Source organism: Macaca mulatta, chromosome 11, assembly GCF_049350105.2.
Source record: "Macaca mulatta isolate MMU2019108-1 chromosome 11, T2T-MMU8v2.0, whole genome shotgun sequence".
NCBI lineage: Eukaryota > Metazoa > Chordata > Mammalia > Primates > Cercopithecidae > Macaca > Macaca mulatta.
In genome coordinates, this window is record NC_133416.1 from 33,572,183 (window position 1) to 33,589,859 (window position 17,677).

The following is a 17,677-nucleotide window of genomic DNA, read 5'->3' on the forward strand; positions in this document are numbered from 1 at the left end:
CTTTTTGCCCAGGCTGGAGTGCAATGATGCAATCTCAGCTCACTGCAACCTCCGCCTCCTGGGTTCAGGTGATTCTCCTGCCTCAGCCTCATGAGTAGCTGGGATTACAGACATGTGCCACTACGCCAGGCTAATTTTTGTATTTTTAGTAGGGATGGGGTTTCAACATGTTGGCCAGGCTGGTCTCAAACTCCTGACCTCTGGTGATCCATCTGCCTCTGCCTCCCAAAGTGCTGGGATTACCGGTGTGAGCCACTGGACCTGGCCATTTTTTTTTCTTTTGTTTCTTTCCCATTATGTCTTCTTTTTTCCAAGATGGGGTCTCGCTATATTGCCCAGGCTGGTCTTGAACTCTTGGACTCAAGTGATCCTCCTGCCTCAGTCTCCCAAAATGTTGGGATTACAGGCATGAGCCACTGGGCCTGGCCCTCATTAAGCCTTGACTAAAAATAAATAGCTCCTCTTAGACAAACACCTTTAATCTTGAAAAAATAGATTCACATCTATTTCAATTCATAAAATGGATATATAAACAGTTAATAAAACATTTTTAACCTAAAGAGTAATTAAGAAAAAAATGCATCTATTTTATCAAACTAATAAAGACTTAAAAGTGATGACCAGTATTGACAAGGAAGAAATGAATGCCATTCTCACAGTTGGTGGGACTGAAAATTTCAGGAAAGCAATTCAGGTAACAATTATTTTAAACCAATCATACCCCTTGACTCATCAACTTCACTTTTAGGACTCAGTCCTAAAGATACAGATGAAATGGGGCAAAGATTTCATTAAACAGCTACATTTAAGCACTTTCCCAAGTGTTTTATAGGTATTAATACATTTCATTCTCACTCTATGAGGTAAGTCTATCAGTGCCTTTTTTATTTTTTTGAGATGAGGTCTTGTTCTGTCACCGAGGTCATGGTAGTACAGCGCCGACTTAGTAACAGCTCACTGCAGCCTCGACCTCCTGGGCTTGAGTGTGCCTCCCACCTCAGCCTCCCAAGTTGCTGGGACCACAAGTGCATGCTACCACGCCCAGCTAATTTTTTATTTTTAGTAGAGATGGGGTCTCACTATATTGCCCAGGCTGGTCTTGAACTCCTAGGCTTAAGCAATCCTCCCACCTTGGCCTCTCAAAGTGTTGGGATTACAGGAGTGAGCCACCTGACCCAGCCTAGTGTCATTTTACAGATGGGGAAGAGATACAGGAAAGTTAAATATCTTGTCCAAGGTCATTCAAACACTAAATAGGGAAGGCAATATTTGAACACAAGCATTCAGACCTCAGAGTTTAAACTCTTGTGATATGGTGAAATGTTTATGGTACACTGTTAAGCTAATAAAAAGGATGATACTGAATTGCAAATACAGTATATCTTAGTAAGAGAACATGCATAGAAGAAAAGTACAGAAGAAAATGTGAAATATTTAGTGTTCTTTATAAGCAGGATCGTAAGTGGTTATCATTTTCCTCTTTGTACTTTGGCCACTATGAGCATAAATCACTTTTTTTTTGGGGGGGGGACAGAGTTTCACTCTTATTGCCCAGGCTGGAGTGCAATGGCACAATCTCGGCTCACTGTAACCTCTCGTCTCCCAGGTTCAAGTGATTCTCCTGCCTCAGCCTCCCAAGTAGCTGGGATTACAGGCATGTGCCACCACGCCCGGCTAATTTTGTATTTGTAGTAGAGATGGGGTTTCTCTATGTTGGTCAGGCTAGTCTTGAACTCCTGATCTCTGGTGATCCGCCCGCCTCAGCTTCCCAAAGTGCTAGGATTACAGCTGTGAGCCACCACACCCAGCCTGTTTTTTTTTTTTTCTTTTTGAGACGGAGTCTTGCTCTGTTGCCAAGCTGCATGGAGTGCATTGGCGCGATCTCGGCTCACTGCAACCTCCGCCTTCGGGTTCAAGTGATTCTCCTGCCTCCCCTCCCGAGTAGCTGGGATTACAGGCGTGCGCCACCACACCCAGCTAATTTTTGTATTTTTAGTAGAGACGGGGTTTCACCATGTTGGCCAGGATGGTCTCGATTTTATGACCTCATGATCTGCCCACCTTGGCCTCCCAAAGTGCTGGGATTACAGATGTGAGCCACTGTGCCTGGCCAGTAACTTTTTATAATTGGAAAAAAAAAACCACAAAACCATGCCAGTTTTAAGAAAACAAGGTCAGATTCGCAGGCTGTATGTGACACTTCATTCTTTATCAAATCTACTCTTTGGACATTAAGAATCATCTGAAAATGCTCCAGGGGGTATGTAATCCAAGTGTGATATGTACAAATACAAAACTACAAAAAGCACCGGGTTACTATGATGGGACTCTAATAGACTGTCATGTTTGAGGTCTTTGTTTAATTCTCTGCCTAACTTTGCTCCTGAGAAGTCAAAGTTCTTAGCCTTCAAATTAGCACTAATGTAAATATAAGCGCAATATATTTCATCCAAGATAGCTTTTTTTTTTTTTTTTTTTTTTTTTGGAGACAGGGTCTCGCTCTGTTGCCCAGGTTAGAGTGCAGTGGCACAACCTTGGCTCAAGTGATTCTCCTGAGTGTCTAAGTATCTAAGAGGCTTCTCCTGAGCCTCTAAGTAGCTGGGAATACACGTGCATGCCACCATGCCCGACTAATTTTTGTATTTTTTGTAGAGACAGGGTTCTGCCATGTTGGCTAGGCTGGTCTCAAACTCCTGACCTCAAGTGATCTGCCCACCTTGGCCTCCCAAAGTGTTGGGATTACAGGTGTGAGCCACTGCACTTGACCTCGAAGAGGGTTTCTTGATAGAGTAAACGGAAGAAATTAAAACGGTTAACAATTAATTGACATGTACTTGACTGGTTTCCTGGCTCTAAACCAGTGGTCCCCAACCTTTTTGGCACCAGGGACCGGTTTCATGGAAGATAATTTTCCCACGGCTGTCGCAGGGGCTGGGGAGGGGGAGGTGGATTCAGAATAAAATTGTTGCACCTCAGATCATCAGTCATTAGAGTCTCATAAGGAGCAGGCAGCCTAGATCCCTCACATGCGCAGTTCGCAATAGGGTTTGTGCTCCTCTGAGAATCTAATGCTGCTGATCTGACAGGAGGTGGAGCTTAGGCGGTAATGCTTGCTTGCCCTCGGCTCATCTCCTGCTGTGCAGCCCTGGTTCCTAACAGGCCACGGACCAGTACCGGTCCGTGGCCCAAGGGCTGGGAACCCTTGCTCTAAACTGCTGAATGCAAGGCTCTCAGAAGAAGCCCTTTACTGGGACCTCCTCACAGAACTTGATTATTTTTTTCTTTTTTTACTCCAGGTTTTATCTGTGTATTTTACAATATAACATAAGGTTTATATAAACTTAACCTATCTTTTGGATGTTACTGTCAGCTTGTATGAACTAGCTAGCTTTCTGCCTGATTCTGGCAGGGCTTTTTCTTTTTTTTTTTTTTGAGACAGTCTCGCACTGTCGCCCAGACTGGAGCGCAGTGACGCGATCTCGGCTCACTGCAACCTCCCACCTCCCAAGTTCAAGTGATTCTCCTGCCTCAGCCTCCTGAATAGCCATGACTACAGGTGTGCGCCACCATGCCCTGCTAATTTTTGTATTTTTTGTAGAGATGGGGTTTCACCATGTTACCCAAGCTGGTCTTGAATTCCTGGACTCAAGTGATCCGCCCACTTTGGCCTCCCAAAATGTTAGGATTACAGGCAACAGCCACCACACCCAACTGCAATCTGGCCTTTGGCTGTTATGTTTGGTGTGTCCTCCCTGAAACGATCAAGTATTACATCAAGACAGAGTTCTCAAAGCACATGCCTGTTAGATAAAGAAGAATGCACGTGCACAGGAAACAGCACTTCATACTGAAGAAGCCAGTCTGTCAGTTTACGCAACTTGCTTTGTATGCACAAGGGTATAGAAACAGAAATGTATCAAAGATGGTATCTTACTTGGTAAGTGGTTGGTTAGAAAGCAACTGCTTAAGATGCTGGGACAAGAGCTTCTTTTCTAGAGACAGTCTTATCCATGCCCGAGCTCGTCCAACATCAGTCTTGATCTCACTCATGTTTTGAATATGCCTAAAGAATAGTGGTAACAGCAAAGATGTAGATCTTAAGGATAATGCTGACTAGAAAAGAAGTAAAGAGTGAACAGTACTGGGCACAGAAAGGTTATTTTATACTTAAAGGGAGCAGTCGATAATATACAATTGATGTTGATTAAATCTTTGAAGGTTCCATCTGAATCATGAAGTTAGTCTCACATCATAATTGCCATTACAACACAAGCACACAGACAATGTCATAAGATAAAGCATTTAACACTCATTCACTCTTTCAGGCTTCATTATGTCCTTGTTGAAGAGTCATAGATACCTGTAAATAAATATTTCTGATTCTCAAAAAAAAGTAATGAAACAGGGTGAATACTTAAGTAGCTTTTCAAAGTAACTGTTCTATATCATAATTAAATATCAGCCACAACTTTAATCCACTGAATTACTTTTCAAGTTGCACTGGACAACATATGGAAAATATGAAATCTTACGTTCTATGGCATTAGAGAAAATAAGCCAGACTGCACTGATAATCTTTAATTGGCTAATTATTTAAAAATACAGGGTCTCGCTATGTTGCCCAGGATGGTCTCAATCTTTCGGTCTCAAGTGATCCTCTTCCCTCAGCCTCCCAAAGTGTATGACCCACTGCACTCGGATCTTATAATATTGCTTTAAACCCACACATTGTAAAGGTTGACTAAGTATTGTACCTAAAATATTTAAAAGATAAAAGCCTCTGCCTTCCTCATTCAATAAATCTGTGTTAGGTATCTTGATGTCTTCTAACGATTTCTTAACAGTAATTGCAAGTGATGATTCTCAGATCTGTATTTGCTTCAAACTAAGTCTACCTGATTGCAATTGTTCTGCCACATATCCTGCCATTATTTGCAGATTTTTTCTTCTGTATCGGTGGGCAGCAGGTATTTAAGGCAATTTAAAAAACTGAACAAAAGAAGCTATAAAAGAGTTTAGGATGGGCACAATGGCTCATGTCTGTAATCCCAGCCCTTTGGGAGGCCAAGGCGGGAGAATCACTTGAGGCCAGGAGTTCAAGGTCAGCCTGGGCAATATTAGATCCCATCTTGGCCGGGTACAGTGGCTCACGCCTGTAATCCCAGCACTTTGGGAGGCCCAGGCGGGTGGATCACGAGGTCAGATCAAGATCATCCTGGCTAACATGGTAAAACCCTGTCTCTACTAAAAACACAAAAAATTTGCCAGGAATGGTGGCACATGCCTGTAGTCTCAGCTACTCAGGAGGCTGAGGGAGGAGAATTACTTGAACCTGGGAGGCGGAGGTTGCAGTGACCTGAGATCGTGACACTGCACTCCAGCCTGGACAACAGAGTGAGACTCCATCTCAAAAACAAAAAACAAAAAACAAACAAAAAAAACCCTGTCTCTAGTGAAAATCAAAAAAATTAGCTGGGCGTGGTGGCAGGTGCCTGTAATTCCAGTGACTTGGGAGGCTGAGGCAGAAGGATTGCTTGAGCCTGGGAAGTTGAGGCTGCAGAGAGTGGCGATTTCACCACCGAACTCCAGCCTGGGTGACAAAGCAAGACCCTGTCGCTAAAGTAAAATAAAATAAAAAAGTTTAGAGATGCTTTAAAACTCTTCTCAGCTGCATCTTCCATTTGAATTTAATGTCAGGAAACAATACAATGGTACAAAAATAAAATAAATGAAACCATAAAAATACTTTCTTCAGAATTACATAAGCCAAAAATACACATAGCCATAATTATTTGAGCAATTTAGTTAAAAGCCACAAAATACTTCAAAAAGTTATCACCACATGCTAACACATGTACTAATAACAAATACCTCATGTCCTGGATAAGAGAGACCCTGAGTGTTGGCAACATAACTCCTGACTCAGATTTTCTTCTTTCTGGTCCGAGGGCAACTATGTAGAAAAATATCAGCAAAATATTAGAAAAGTAAAAAATATACATGGTTCATACTAAATACTTTGAAACTGCTTTGATAAGAAAAAATTTTAACAATTTATATCATCTAGCCCAAAATGTCAAAGAACAAATTTTAAAGAAAATAGGGTCTTGCTCTGTCACTGAGCTTGGAGTGCAGTGTGCAGTGGTGTGATTGTGGCTCACTGCAGCCTCGACCTCCTGGGCTCCAGCAATCCTCCCAACGTAGCCCTGTCCAGAGTACCTGGGATTACAGGTGTGCACCACCACACATGGCTCATTTTAAAAATTTTTTGTAGAGACGGGGTCTTCCTATGTCTGGGCTATTTTATTAACACAGTAAATCAGCTATTTTCTTCTCTTTTCTTTTTTTTTTTTTTTGAGATGGAGTTTTGCTCTTGTTGCCTAGGCTGGAGTGCAATGGTGCGATCTCAGCTCACCGCAACCTCCACCTCCTGTGTCCAAGTGATTCTCCCATCTCAGTCTCTCGAGTAGCTGGGATTATAGGCATGCACTACCATACCTGGCTATTTTTTTGTATTTTTAGGACAGACAGGGTTTCTCCATGTTGGTCAGGCTGGTCTCAAACTCCCAATCTGAGGTGATCCGCCTGCCTCGGCCTCCCAAAGTGCTGGAATTACAGACGTGAGCCACTGTGCCCAGACCCAGCTATTTTCTTTCTATGTAATCTGGAACTGCTTTTGGAAATTTTAAACGAATCACAAAAGACCACCTAGCAAACGATGCAATGCATACAAATTCTGGCCATAAGGACCAGGCACTTTTTTTTTTTTTTTTTAAAACATAGTCTTGCTCTTGCCCAGGCTGAAGTGCAGTGGTGTGATCTTGGCTCACTGCAACCTCTGCCTCCTTGGTTCAAGCAATTCTCATGCCTCAGCCTCCCGAGCAGCTGGGACTACAGGCGTGCGCCACCACGCCCAGCTAATTTTTGTATTTTTTAGTAGAGACGTAGTTTCACCATGTTGACCAGATGGTCTTGAACTCCTGAACTCAAGTGATCCGCCCGCCTTGGTCTCCCAAAGTGCTGGGAATACAGGTGTTAGCCACCATGCCTGGCCAGTTACTTTCTAGTTACTCATTCTAATAGCTCTAGATGATTACATGAAAGCAATGTATATAAATTAAGCTACTAAAAATGTGAAACATCTCTGGGCTCATGAATTGAAGTCACACAATTAAACTCTTGAAGAGTGAAAAAAAATCCTGTGTGCTCAGTCCTGGAATCCCAACACTTTGGGAGGCCAAGGCAGGAGGATTACTTGAGCCCACGACTTCAAGACCAGCCTGGGAAACATAGAAAGACCCCGGTTTTGCAAATAATTATATGGGTTTGGACAATGGGAAGCTAAATATATATATATGTCTTTTTTTCAATTAGCTTTTTTTTTTTAATAGCTGAGCATGGTGGTGTTCACCTGTAGTACCAGTTGCTTGGGAGGCTGAGGTGGGAGGATCACCTGAGCTTACCACTGCACTCCAGCCTGGGCAACAGAAGGAGATTGTCTCTTGAAAAAAAAAAAAAAAAAAAAAAGAGGCTGGGCACAGTGGCTCACGCCTGTAATCCCAACACTTTGGGAGGCCAAGGCAGACGGATCACGAGGTCAGGAGATCAAGACTACCCTGGCTAACATGGTGAAACCCCATCTCTACTAAAAAATACAAAAATTAGCTGGGCTTGGTGGTGGGCACCTGTAGTCCCAGCTACTCAGAAGGCTGAGGCAGGAGAGTGGCGTGAACCCGGGAGGCAGAGCTTGCAGTGAGCCAAGATTGTCCCACTGCACTCCAGCCTGGGCGACAGAGCGAGTCTCTGTCTCAAAAAAAAATCTAAGATTTCAGGCTCTTCAGTCTGGTAAGTTTCTACCTTGAAGTTCAGAGTCCAAACTACAGTAATTATAGCATGCAAAGTGAGTAATCTAAATAGACACTAAGTATAATGTCCATGAGTATTCTCTTATGAAGCCTTAATAGCTAACATTTATGAAAGAATAGCTAACATTTATGATAGCTAACAATTATGGGATTACAGGTGCATGCCACCACACCTAGCTAATTTTTGTACTTTTTGTAGAGATGGGGTTTTGTCTCTATGTATGAAAGAAGGAAAGATTATTCTCATACAGCAACAGCTAAGCAAAGATCTATTGGCTAATATATTGTAGTTGCAGTGTTTGCTCTCATGCTCAAGGAGAGGCCATGGAGTTTAGGCCTTTCATTTCTATCTTCTCATCTATAAATATAAATGAAATTCCAACATCATACTCAGCAAATACACCTATATAAGTAGAACTGAGAATGCAAATTTTTGCTATATATTAAACCTATCATTTTCTGAGTTTTTAGATTCTTTCTACTTTGGGGGGCTGGGATACAATACCAAAACACATAAATATATATGAAGTTGGCACTAAAGGAAGATAGGGAACATTTTGGTGTATTATGATCCCTATGCTTTTGACACTGGCAGGTATAAATGAGTACCGATGGGGTTGCCAGAAGGAAGAGGCCAATCTAAAAGCACTACTTTCGAGGGTCTTCCATACCATGTGATGATAAATAGGACATTCGTTGTGGCGATTTTGGGAGTTTCAGTGGGGCACTAGACCCATTCATCTTGACACCCAGGAGGTAATAAATGCTGAGGAAACTGTTCCAGACTTGCAGGGAATGTGTTATGTGTTACTGAACAAAGCGCATCTTTTTTTTTTTTTTTTTTTTTTAGATAGAGTCTCACTCTGTAGCCCAGGTTGGAGTGCAGCAGCATGATCTTGCGTCACTGCAGCCTCCATCTCCAGGCTCAGTGATCCTCCAACCTCAGCCTCTTGATAGCTGGGATTACAGGTGCGTGCCACCACACCTGGCTAATTTTTGTATTTTTTGTAGAGACAGGGTTTTGTTTCTATGTTTATGTTGCTCAGGCTGGACTCAAACTCTTGGACTCAAGCAGTCTGCCTGCCTCGGCCTCCCAAAGTGCTGGGATTACAGGCACGAGCCATCACACCCGGCCACATCTTTCTTTTTGAGGACAAAGTGAGATGGCTCAGAGAATGCCTCTGTACTCCAGATGATTAGACAAAATGAAAGATGGCCACACAGGCGGTAAGAAATAGATTGACGGAGGAAAAAAGGGGATTTGAAACCATAATTAACAAGTTGGCTAGAAGGAAACATGACAACCAGAAGTAATCATGCCTCTCAAACTAGAGAGCAAGTGAGAAACTTCGTTTTAAATAATAAGAGATGGGGGTCTCACTATGTTGCTCAGGCCGGTCTCAAACACCTGGCTCAAGGAATCCTCCCATCTTGGCCCCCTAAAGTGCTGGAATTACATGTGTGAGCCAGTGTGCTTGGCAATTCCTGTTGTTTAAACTACTCAGTTTGTGGTACTCTATTATGGTGGCCCTAGGAAATGAATGTGGTAATTTATTAGTGACTCTGGAGAGAAGAGTTTAAAAGCCTGTGAGCAGAGGGCAGATTTGGGGTTTGGAAATGGAACCACTTCTTTTATCTAGAGACCTAAAATCTAAGATTTCCATGAAGCCTACTCCAGCTAGAAGAGAATTTTATAAACTATTTAAATGTATACTTCCATTACTATTTCTTAATTGAAAATACTCAAACAATAGGCCACTTTCTCCTTCAAAATAAAGATTCATGGATTTAATTCTTGGCTACAAGAATTTGCTCATCTGCCTGAATCAAACTACAAAATTAGCCGGATGTGGTGGCGCATGCCTGTAATCCCAGCTACTCGAGAGGCTGAGGCAGGAGAATCGCTTGAACGTGGGAGGTGTAGGTTGCAGTGAGCCGAGATCATGCCATTGCATCCAGTCTCGGCAACAAGAGTGAGCGAAACTCCGTCTCAAAAAAAAAAAAAAAAAAAAAAAAAAAAGAATGAACACAAGTTAAACATTTTGTTTACTTTCTATTTGGAGTGGTGAATTTTATAAATGTAGCACAGATAGCAGTTTTTGAGGGCAGAGATTGTATATTTCTACAGAACCATGTACAGTCTATAGGTAGGTAAGTAATTAATAGAAAATTTCTGATGAAGGTAAGATGAAGAGTGACTCAAAATTCCTGCGTTAGATCCAGAAAAAACACTTAAAAGCAGCATTTCTGGCCAGGCGCGGTGGCTTACACCTGTAATCCCAGCACTTTGGGAGGCTGAGGTGGGTGGATCACCTGAGGTCAGGAGTTCAAGACCAGCCTGGCCAACATGGTGAACCCCGTTTCTACTAAAAATACAAAACTTCACCAGGTGTGGTGGCACACGCCTGTAATCCCAGCTACTCAGGAGGCTGAGGCAGGAGAATCGCCTGAACCCAGGAAGTGGAGGTCGCACTGAGCCAAGACTGCGCCATTGCACTCCAGCCCAGGCAACAAGAGCAAAACTCCATCTCGAAAAAAAAAAAAAAAAAAAAAAGGAAAAAAGGCAGCATTTCCATTCCCTTCAGTGGAAGGGTTCTACACCTACACCCTGCCAAAATCCATTTCCAGTTACTAGTAGAACCTTGTCTGAAGGTGCAAAGTTTAAGAACTGGCTCAACATTTTTATTTATTGTTACTATTTTTTGGAGACAGGGTCTTGCTCTGTCACCCAAGCTGGAGTGCAGTAGTGGGATCACAGTACTCACTGTAGCCTCAACCCCGTGGGCTCAAGCGATCCTCCCACCTCAGCCTCCCAAGCATCTGGGACCACACATGTGTGTCACTATACCTGGCTAATTAAGACAAAAAACATTTTTTTTTTGTAGACAGGGTCTTACTATGTTACCTTGGCTGGTCTCAAACTCTTGGGCTCAAGTGATCCTTCCACCTCGGCCTCCCAAAGTGCTGGGATTACAGGACTGGGTCACCATAGCCAGCCTCCTAATACTTTTTTTTTTGAGACAGCATCTTGCTCTGTTGCCCAAGTTGGAGTGCAATGGCATGATCTTGGCTCACTGCAACCTCTGCCTCCTGGGTTCAAGAGATACTCATGCCTCAGTCCCCCGAGTAGTTGGGATTACAGGTGTGTACCACCATACTCGGCTGACTTTTATATTTTTAGTAGAGACGGGGTTTCACCATGTTGGCCAGGCTGGTGTCGAACTCCTGGCCTCAAGTAATTTGCCCTCCTTAAGCTCCCACAGTGCTGGAATTACAGGCATGAGCCACCACATCCAGTCCTCTCAACAAATTTAAAGGTTAAAACTTCTGAGTGATGTGTCAAGAACAGTCTTTGTTCTAGGACCAATTGTATTCTGAAATTCTTTCTCTAAAATAGGATGTCAAACTACTAGGTGCAGTGATCACTAGGTCAAAATTAATACTGCCTACCCACTATGGTCCTCTTGCTATCTTTCCATTCCTCTACCACCCTTAAAATGTCTCTGACTCCTGTTCAGTGCTGCTTCTGAAGACTCACGATAATAATCCAGCATCTAGTTTCATCAGGATTCAATGCTAGTAAGAGTAATGTTCAAACCCATCATAAATCTTTTTTTTTTTTTTTGACATGGAGTCTCACTCCATCGCCCAGGCTGGAGTACGGGGGAGCAGTCTTGGCTCACTGCAACCTCCATCTTCCAGGTTCAAGCGATTCACCTGCCTCACCCTCCTGAGTAGCTGGGATTACAGATACCCGCCACCATGCCTGGCTAATTTTTGTATTTTTAGTAGGGAGGTGGTTTCACCACGTTGGCCTGGCTGGTCTCCAACTCTTCATCTCCAGTGACCCATCCACCTCGGCCTCCCAAAGTGCTGGGATTACAGGCATGAACCACCGTGCCCGGCCCATCATAAATCTTCAAGGATTTTTCCTAAATATGACAATGCAGACTGTATTGCCATTAATTAGGAAGCTTAATAATTGGCAAAAAAAAGTACTTGGTAGAAAAAAATTCAGATTTTAAAAACTGTTAATTTTTGCATAATTACAACTTACTCCTTAAGAATGAGAGATTTCAATTTAAACTGATGTTTTAATACATATTTTATATTCTTATAAATATATATATATTTCGAGACGGAGTCTCACTCTGTTGCCCACGCTGGAATGCAGTGGCGTGATCTTGGCTCACTGCAACCTCTGCCTCCCAGGTTCAAGTGCTGGGATTACAGGCATTGAGTCACCACGCCTGACCTCATTTTTGTTTTTTAACAGAAAAAGTGGCAGAGGAGATGGACACTAGAGAATGCTTTTAAATTTGATCTGAATCTTTATAAATATAGTTACAGTCAGAGACAGCAGAACCTTGGCATTCTGATTGCAGGAGCTCCAGGGCAATGTAGTCAACTCATATTCCTAGCTGTCTGATTAAATACATTTAAACACTAGGTTTCTAACAATAAATACTACATTTAGGGTAGTGTTGCCCTCTAGGGGCAGTGAGGGAAAAGAAATTAGGGTGAACAAAAGGGTCTTCAGGCTGGGCGCAGTGGCTCACGCCTGTAATCCCAACACTGTGGGAGGCTGAGGCAGGTGGATCACGAGGGCAGGAGATCGAGACCATCCTGGCTAACACAGTGAAACCCCGTCTCTACTAAAAATACAAAAAATTAGCTGGATGAGGTGGCAGGCGCCTGTAGTCCCAGCTACTCAGAAGGCTGAGGCAGGAGAAGGGTGTAAACCCAGCAGGCAGAGCTTGCAGTGAGCTGAGATTGCGCCACTGCACTCCAGCCTGGGCGACAGAGCGAGACTCCGTCTCAAAAAACAAACAAACAACAACAACAAAAAACGGGTCTTTAAGGCCAGGCATGGTGGCTCACACCTGTTATCCCAGCATGTTGGGATGCCAAGGCAGATGGATCACTTGAGGTCGGAAGTTCGAGACCAGCCTGACCAACATGGAGAAACCCTGTCTCTACTAAAAATACAAAATTAGCTGAGCATGGTGGTGCACGTCTGTAATCCCAGCTACTCAGGAGGCTGAGGCAGGAGAATGGCTTGAGCCCAGGAGGCAGAGGTTGCAGTGAGCCGAGATTGTGCCACTGTACTCCAGCCTGGGTGACAGGAGCAAAATTCCATTTAAAAAAAAAAAAAGGTTTAGTTTAAATCATATTTGTAATGCACTCTTTTTTTTTTTTTTTCCTGAGATGGAGTCTTGCTCTTGTTGCTCAGGCTGGAGTGCAACAGCACAATCTCAGCTCACTGCAACCTCCGCCTCCCAGGTTTAAGCGATTCTCCTGCCTCAGCCACCTGAGTAGCTGGGATTACAGGTGCCCGCCACCACGCCTGGCTAATTTTTGTATTTTTAGTAGAGATGGGGTGTCACCATGTTGGCCAGGCTGGTCTTGAACTCCTGACCTTGTGATCCGCCCGCCTTGACATCCTAAAGTGCTGGGATGGTAGGTGTGAGCCACTGCACCTGGTCAATGCACCTTTTTTTTTGAGATGGAGTCTCGCTTTGTCACCTAGGCTGGAGTGCAGTGGCACGATCTCGGCTCACTGCAACCTCCGCCTCCCAGGTTCAAGTGATTCTCCTGCCTCAGCCTCCTGAGTAGCTGGAATTACAGGCACACACCACCATGCCCCGCTAATTTTTGTATTTTTAGTAGAGATGGGGTTTCACCATGTTGGTCAGGCTGGTCTCGAACTCCTGACCTCATGATCTGCCAACCTCGGCCTCCCAAGTACTGGGATTACAGGCATAAGCCACCATGCCCGGCCCCTGCACTCTTTCTTAAACTGTGTTAGGCTTATGACTTGTTGTTGTTGTTGTTGTTGTTGTTTTGAGATAAAGTCTAGCTCTGTCACCTAGGCTGGAGTGCAGTGGCACGATCTCAGCTCACTGCAACCTCCACCCTCCCGGGTTCAAGCGATTCTCCTGCCTCAACCTCCCGAGAAGCTGGGACTATAGGCATCCGCCACCACCTGGGCGAGGTGGCTCATGCGTGTAATCCCAGCACTTTAGGAAGCTGAGTAGGGCTGATCACTTGAGATCAGGAGTTTGAGACCAGCCTGGCCAACATGGCGAAACCCCGTCCTTACTAAAAATACAAAAATTAGCCGGGTGTGGTGGTGGGCACCTATAATCCCAGGTAGTTGGTAGACTGAGGCAGGAGAATTGCTTGAACTTGGGAGGCAGAGGTTTCAGTGAGCTGAGATCACACCACTGTACTCCAACCTGGGTGACAAGAAGAGACTCCATCTAAAACATTTCTGAATATCCAAAGTAATCCATACTTTATGAAAAGGTTCCAAAATGGCTGATTCAGTATAAAGCATTTTATCTCAATTAGCTTACCACAGTTACTTCTACTTTTTTGTGAAATAGATGGTTATTTTATATAAAGAAAAGCATGTGCTGTTGTGAAAAATACACAGTAGGTAAGAACACTTAAAGCTTAAGAAACCCTACATAATTCTAATTAGCTAAAAAATGACACTTCTAACTTATTTTCTATAAATTGAAGAAGAGATTCAACTCCTGAAATTTTTCGAGACATATGTACATATTTTTTCCCTGAAAGATCACTAATGATGGTTATAAAACTTTTTATTTTTGAGATGGAGTCTTGCTCTGTTGCCCAGGCTGCAGTGCAGTGGCACCTTCTTGGCTTACTGCAACCTTTGCCTCCTGGGTTCAAGCGATCCTCCTGCCTCAGCCTTCCGAGTAGCTGGGACTACAGGCACCCACCACCACGCCCAGCTAATTTTTGTATTTTAGTAGAGATGGGGTTTCACCATGTTGGCCAGGCTGGTCTTGAACACCCAACCTCAGGTGATCCGCCCATCTTGGCCTCCCAAAGTGGTGGGATTACAGGTGTGAGCCACCGTGCCTGGCATAAAACTTTTAAGAAAAAAAATATTCTGATGCTACTGAGAGTAATGTATCCTTGCATGGCCATTTACAATTCATTGGGGGTTTTCGCATGATACCTTGCTTGATCAGCATGACCATTCCAGCCTAGGTAATCTCATTTTCCCTGTTTTATAGATGATGAAGCAGGACTTCAGAAAGGGCAAATAACTTTTTCCAGGTCTCACAGTTAGTCAGTAATACTGCTCCTTCTACTTTATCCCATTATTGGCAAAATGAGTAAATTTTAGCTTGAGAGAGAAAGAGAGCAAGACAAGGCCATATAGTATTGAGTCTTCTCAGAGTCCAATGCTGCTAGTTCTTTACCAATGATGTCATACCTGGTGATTCTGCAAGGTGCTCTTGTTTCTCTTCTCTGTCCTGAAATTGAATTAAATGTGACCACAAAGCCGACTTCCCCTGGAAGCACAAGGTGTGTAAAAATTTCATAAGAAATAATTCATCATAAAATAATTTCTCATCCAAATCATTCATATTCCAATAGCCATTTAGAAGTTTGGTGACCCAAGCTTATACATTCCTAGCTGTATGACATTCTGAGCATCTTCTGCATGTATCATAAAGGTCATCCTTTGCCTCACTGAGAAGACTGGCAAGAGCCTGGGGAAAGGAAGCAGCTAAGCAAAGGGCCAGCATGGCAGGCAGAAGATTTCTGATGTCTGCTAGGTTGTTACTTAGTTGTATATAATTAGGGCTGTCTACACTGGGTACATCAGTAACCATGGGATTAAAATGCTCTAGCAGCACAGAATGTACTTGTGTACGTCTATATGTAAAATATGTTTGGATATATGGAGTGGCAATAAGACAAAAAAATAGAGGTGAGAGGAGAAAGAGAAAAAGGGAAGAAGAAAGAAACACGCACGCATCAGAAAAAAATCAGAAAGGGAGACTAGAGAGACGAAAGCAAAGAGACCATTTGAATTTTTTCACCCTGAATTATTAGATCTAACTTAAAATGGCAAGGAACTGTTAATTCTGGACAGTGACAAAGGCAAACATTTAATGGAACTTACTAGGGATACAGCCTCTGCAATGATGTGCTATTTCATCCTTTCCTGCTTAGCAGTAAAGATCCCCAAACCACCTCCTGCTCATGGGTTATATTTTCTTGTTCTGAAATTAAAATGTCTGTGGCATTTTTCTAGTCCCCTTGTGACAAAAGAGCCTATTTGTTTTTTAATGACATATTTTTCTCCTTGTTACATTTCTTCACAGGGCTCTTAACTGGCCATGTCACCAGGACCTCCTAAAACTGTTACCTGCTTGACCTGCAAGCCATGGCTCCATATCCTTTCCAGCAGGTCACAGAGGCTGGCGATCAAGGTGTTCTCCTCCAGGCCGGTGATGTTTGCTTCTCCATGGCCAAGTTCCACTGCTTCGTGTCCCATCTTCTCCACCAACATGCGCTTTGTCTAAGAATATCACGTGTAGTCATAAGGCACCCCAGTAGTGAAACCAAAAACCAACAAGTCAATTACTGAAGTAGGAGACTTGGTTTCCCTTCATTATACCTCTGTTTGCAGATTTGTAATCACCTTGGGAAAAATCTCTTAATCTTGGTGGTCAACTAATTGGAGTAATATAATTTATATGTTACTATTTTGTCAGAAAAAATGGAGTGTAACTAAAGAGAAAATAAGATAATATTTGTAAGCATCCCCATGTTGAAAAGATGCTTATGTACAACAATTGTCAAATTATTAACTTCTGTGATATTGGGGAATTACAGCAGACCTAGAAAATGTACTGTCAGGGTTGGGTATGGTGGCTCACACCTGTAATCCCGGCACTTTGGGAGGTCGAGGCAAGTGGATCACCTGAGGTCAGGAGTTCGAGACCAGCCTGGCCAACATGGTGAAACCCTGTCTCTACTAAAAATACAAAAGTTAGCCGGGTAGTAGTGCCACACTCCTGTAATCCCAGTTATTTGGGAAGCTGAGGCAGAAGAATCGCTTGAACCCAAGAGGTAGAGGTTGCAGTGAGCTGAGATTGTGCCACTGTGCCAGCCTGCTGGGTGACAGAGCGAGACTCTGTCTCAAAAAACAAAAAACAATAAAAAAAGAAAATGTACCGTCAGAATATGGAACCCCATCCTGCCACCACAACTTGCCCTATCACTGCCCCAGCATCTTAGCATACTAAAGATTCTTGCACTCAGTTTGATTGCACTTAAGTAAAAACCAGAATACAAATGGGCAGCTCTAAATTTTTTGAGAACTCTAATTTGTGAATGAACCAGGACTTTCCTTCTCTTTTCCTTTTTTATCTTTTCTTTGTTCATCAAGCATACACCAAAAAATGCAAAGAAAATGGAAATCAGTTTCATGTAAGTTAATTTGCATCAGTCTTAGTAGCTTTTATAAAATGTAAAATGAGAGAGAATCTAGCTCTTTTAGGCAAGAACTTTAATTCACCACTATATTCTGATGCTGAAAATAGTGCATTTATTGAATATGCAGAGAAGGTACTCAAGAAATGACTGTCAAATAAATAAATAAAATTATTAGCTAAAATGATGTTTTTAAGTTTTGTCAATTTGTACTGCTACCTCCAAAAAACACAAGTTTCTGAGAGGAGAATGCTGTGCAATATACACAAACCTACAACACAGCCAAGGTAGTTTTCCTTATGGGGATGAAAACCATGTATAGGCACAAATAAGGCTGTACACAGCTGCACACACAGACACAAGTGTTGCCTTTCACATAAGATGACAACATTCCTGACACAAATTATGAGTGGCTTAAGACATCCGTTCATGTTGGTGAGGAGGACAGCAATGTCTGAAAAGGGGAGAAAAATGATACAAGGCTCTCATGTCATTGATTCTGTGGGCAATGAAGAACCCACGGAGGTTCAATACCCCAGTAAAGA

The 17,677-nt window shown here is 43.0% G+C and overlaps 1 protein-coding gene across 11 annotated transcripts in view; it reads right to left on the reverse strand.

Annotated features, from left to right (window-relative positions):
- DENND5B (DENN domain containing 5B) overlaps positions 1-17,677 on the reverse strand; it is a 208,577-nt gene that overhangs the window by 30,112 nt on the left and 160,788 nt on the right. For 9 of the 11 annotated variants that reach the window (XM_077953825.1, XM_077953824.1, XM_077953827.1 and 6 more), the window contains 4 exons: positions 16,063-16,215; positions 15,121-15,199; positions 5,872-5,953; positions 3,935-4,063 (listed from right to left, as the gene is read on the reverse strand). In XM_077953825.1, coding sequence (XP_077809951.1) covers positions 3,935-4,063; positions 5,872-5,953; positions 15,121-15,199; positions 16,063-16,215 — 443 coding nt within the window. The remainder of the gene's footprint in view (positions 1-3,934; positions 4,064-5,871; positions 5,954-15,120; positions 15,200-16,062; positions 16,216-17,677) is intronic. The other 2 variants (XM_077953820.1, XM_077953819.1) reach the window with 1 other exon arrangement.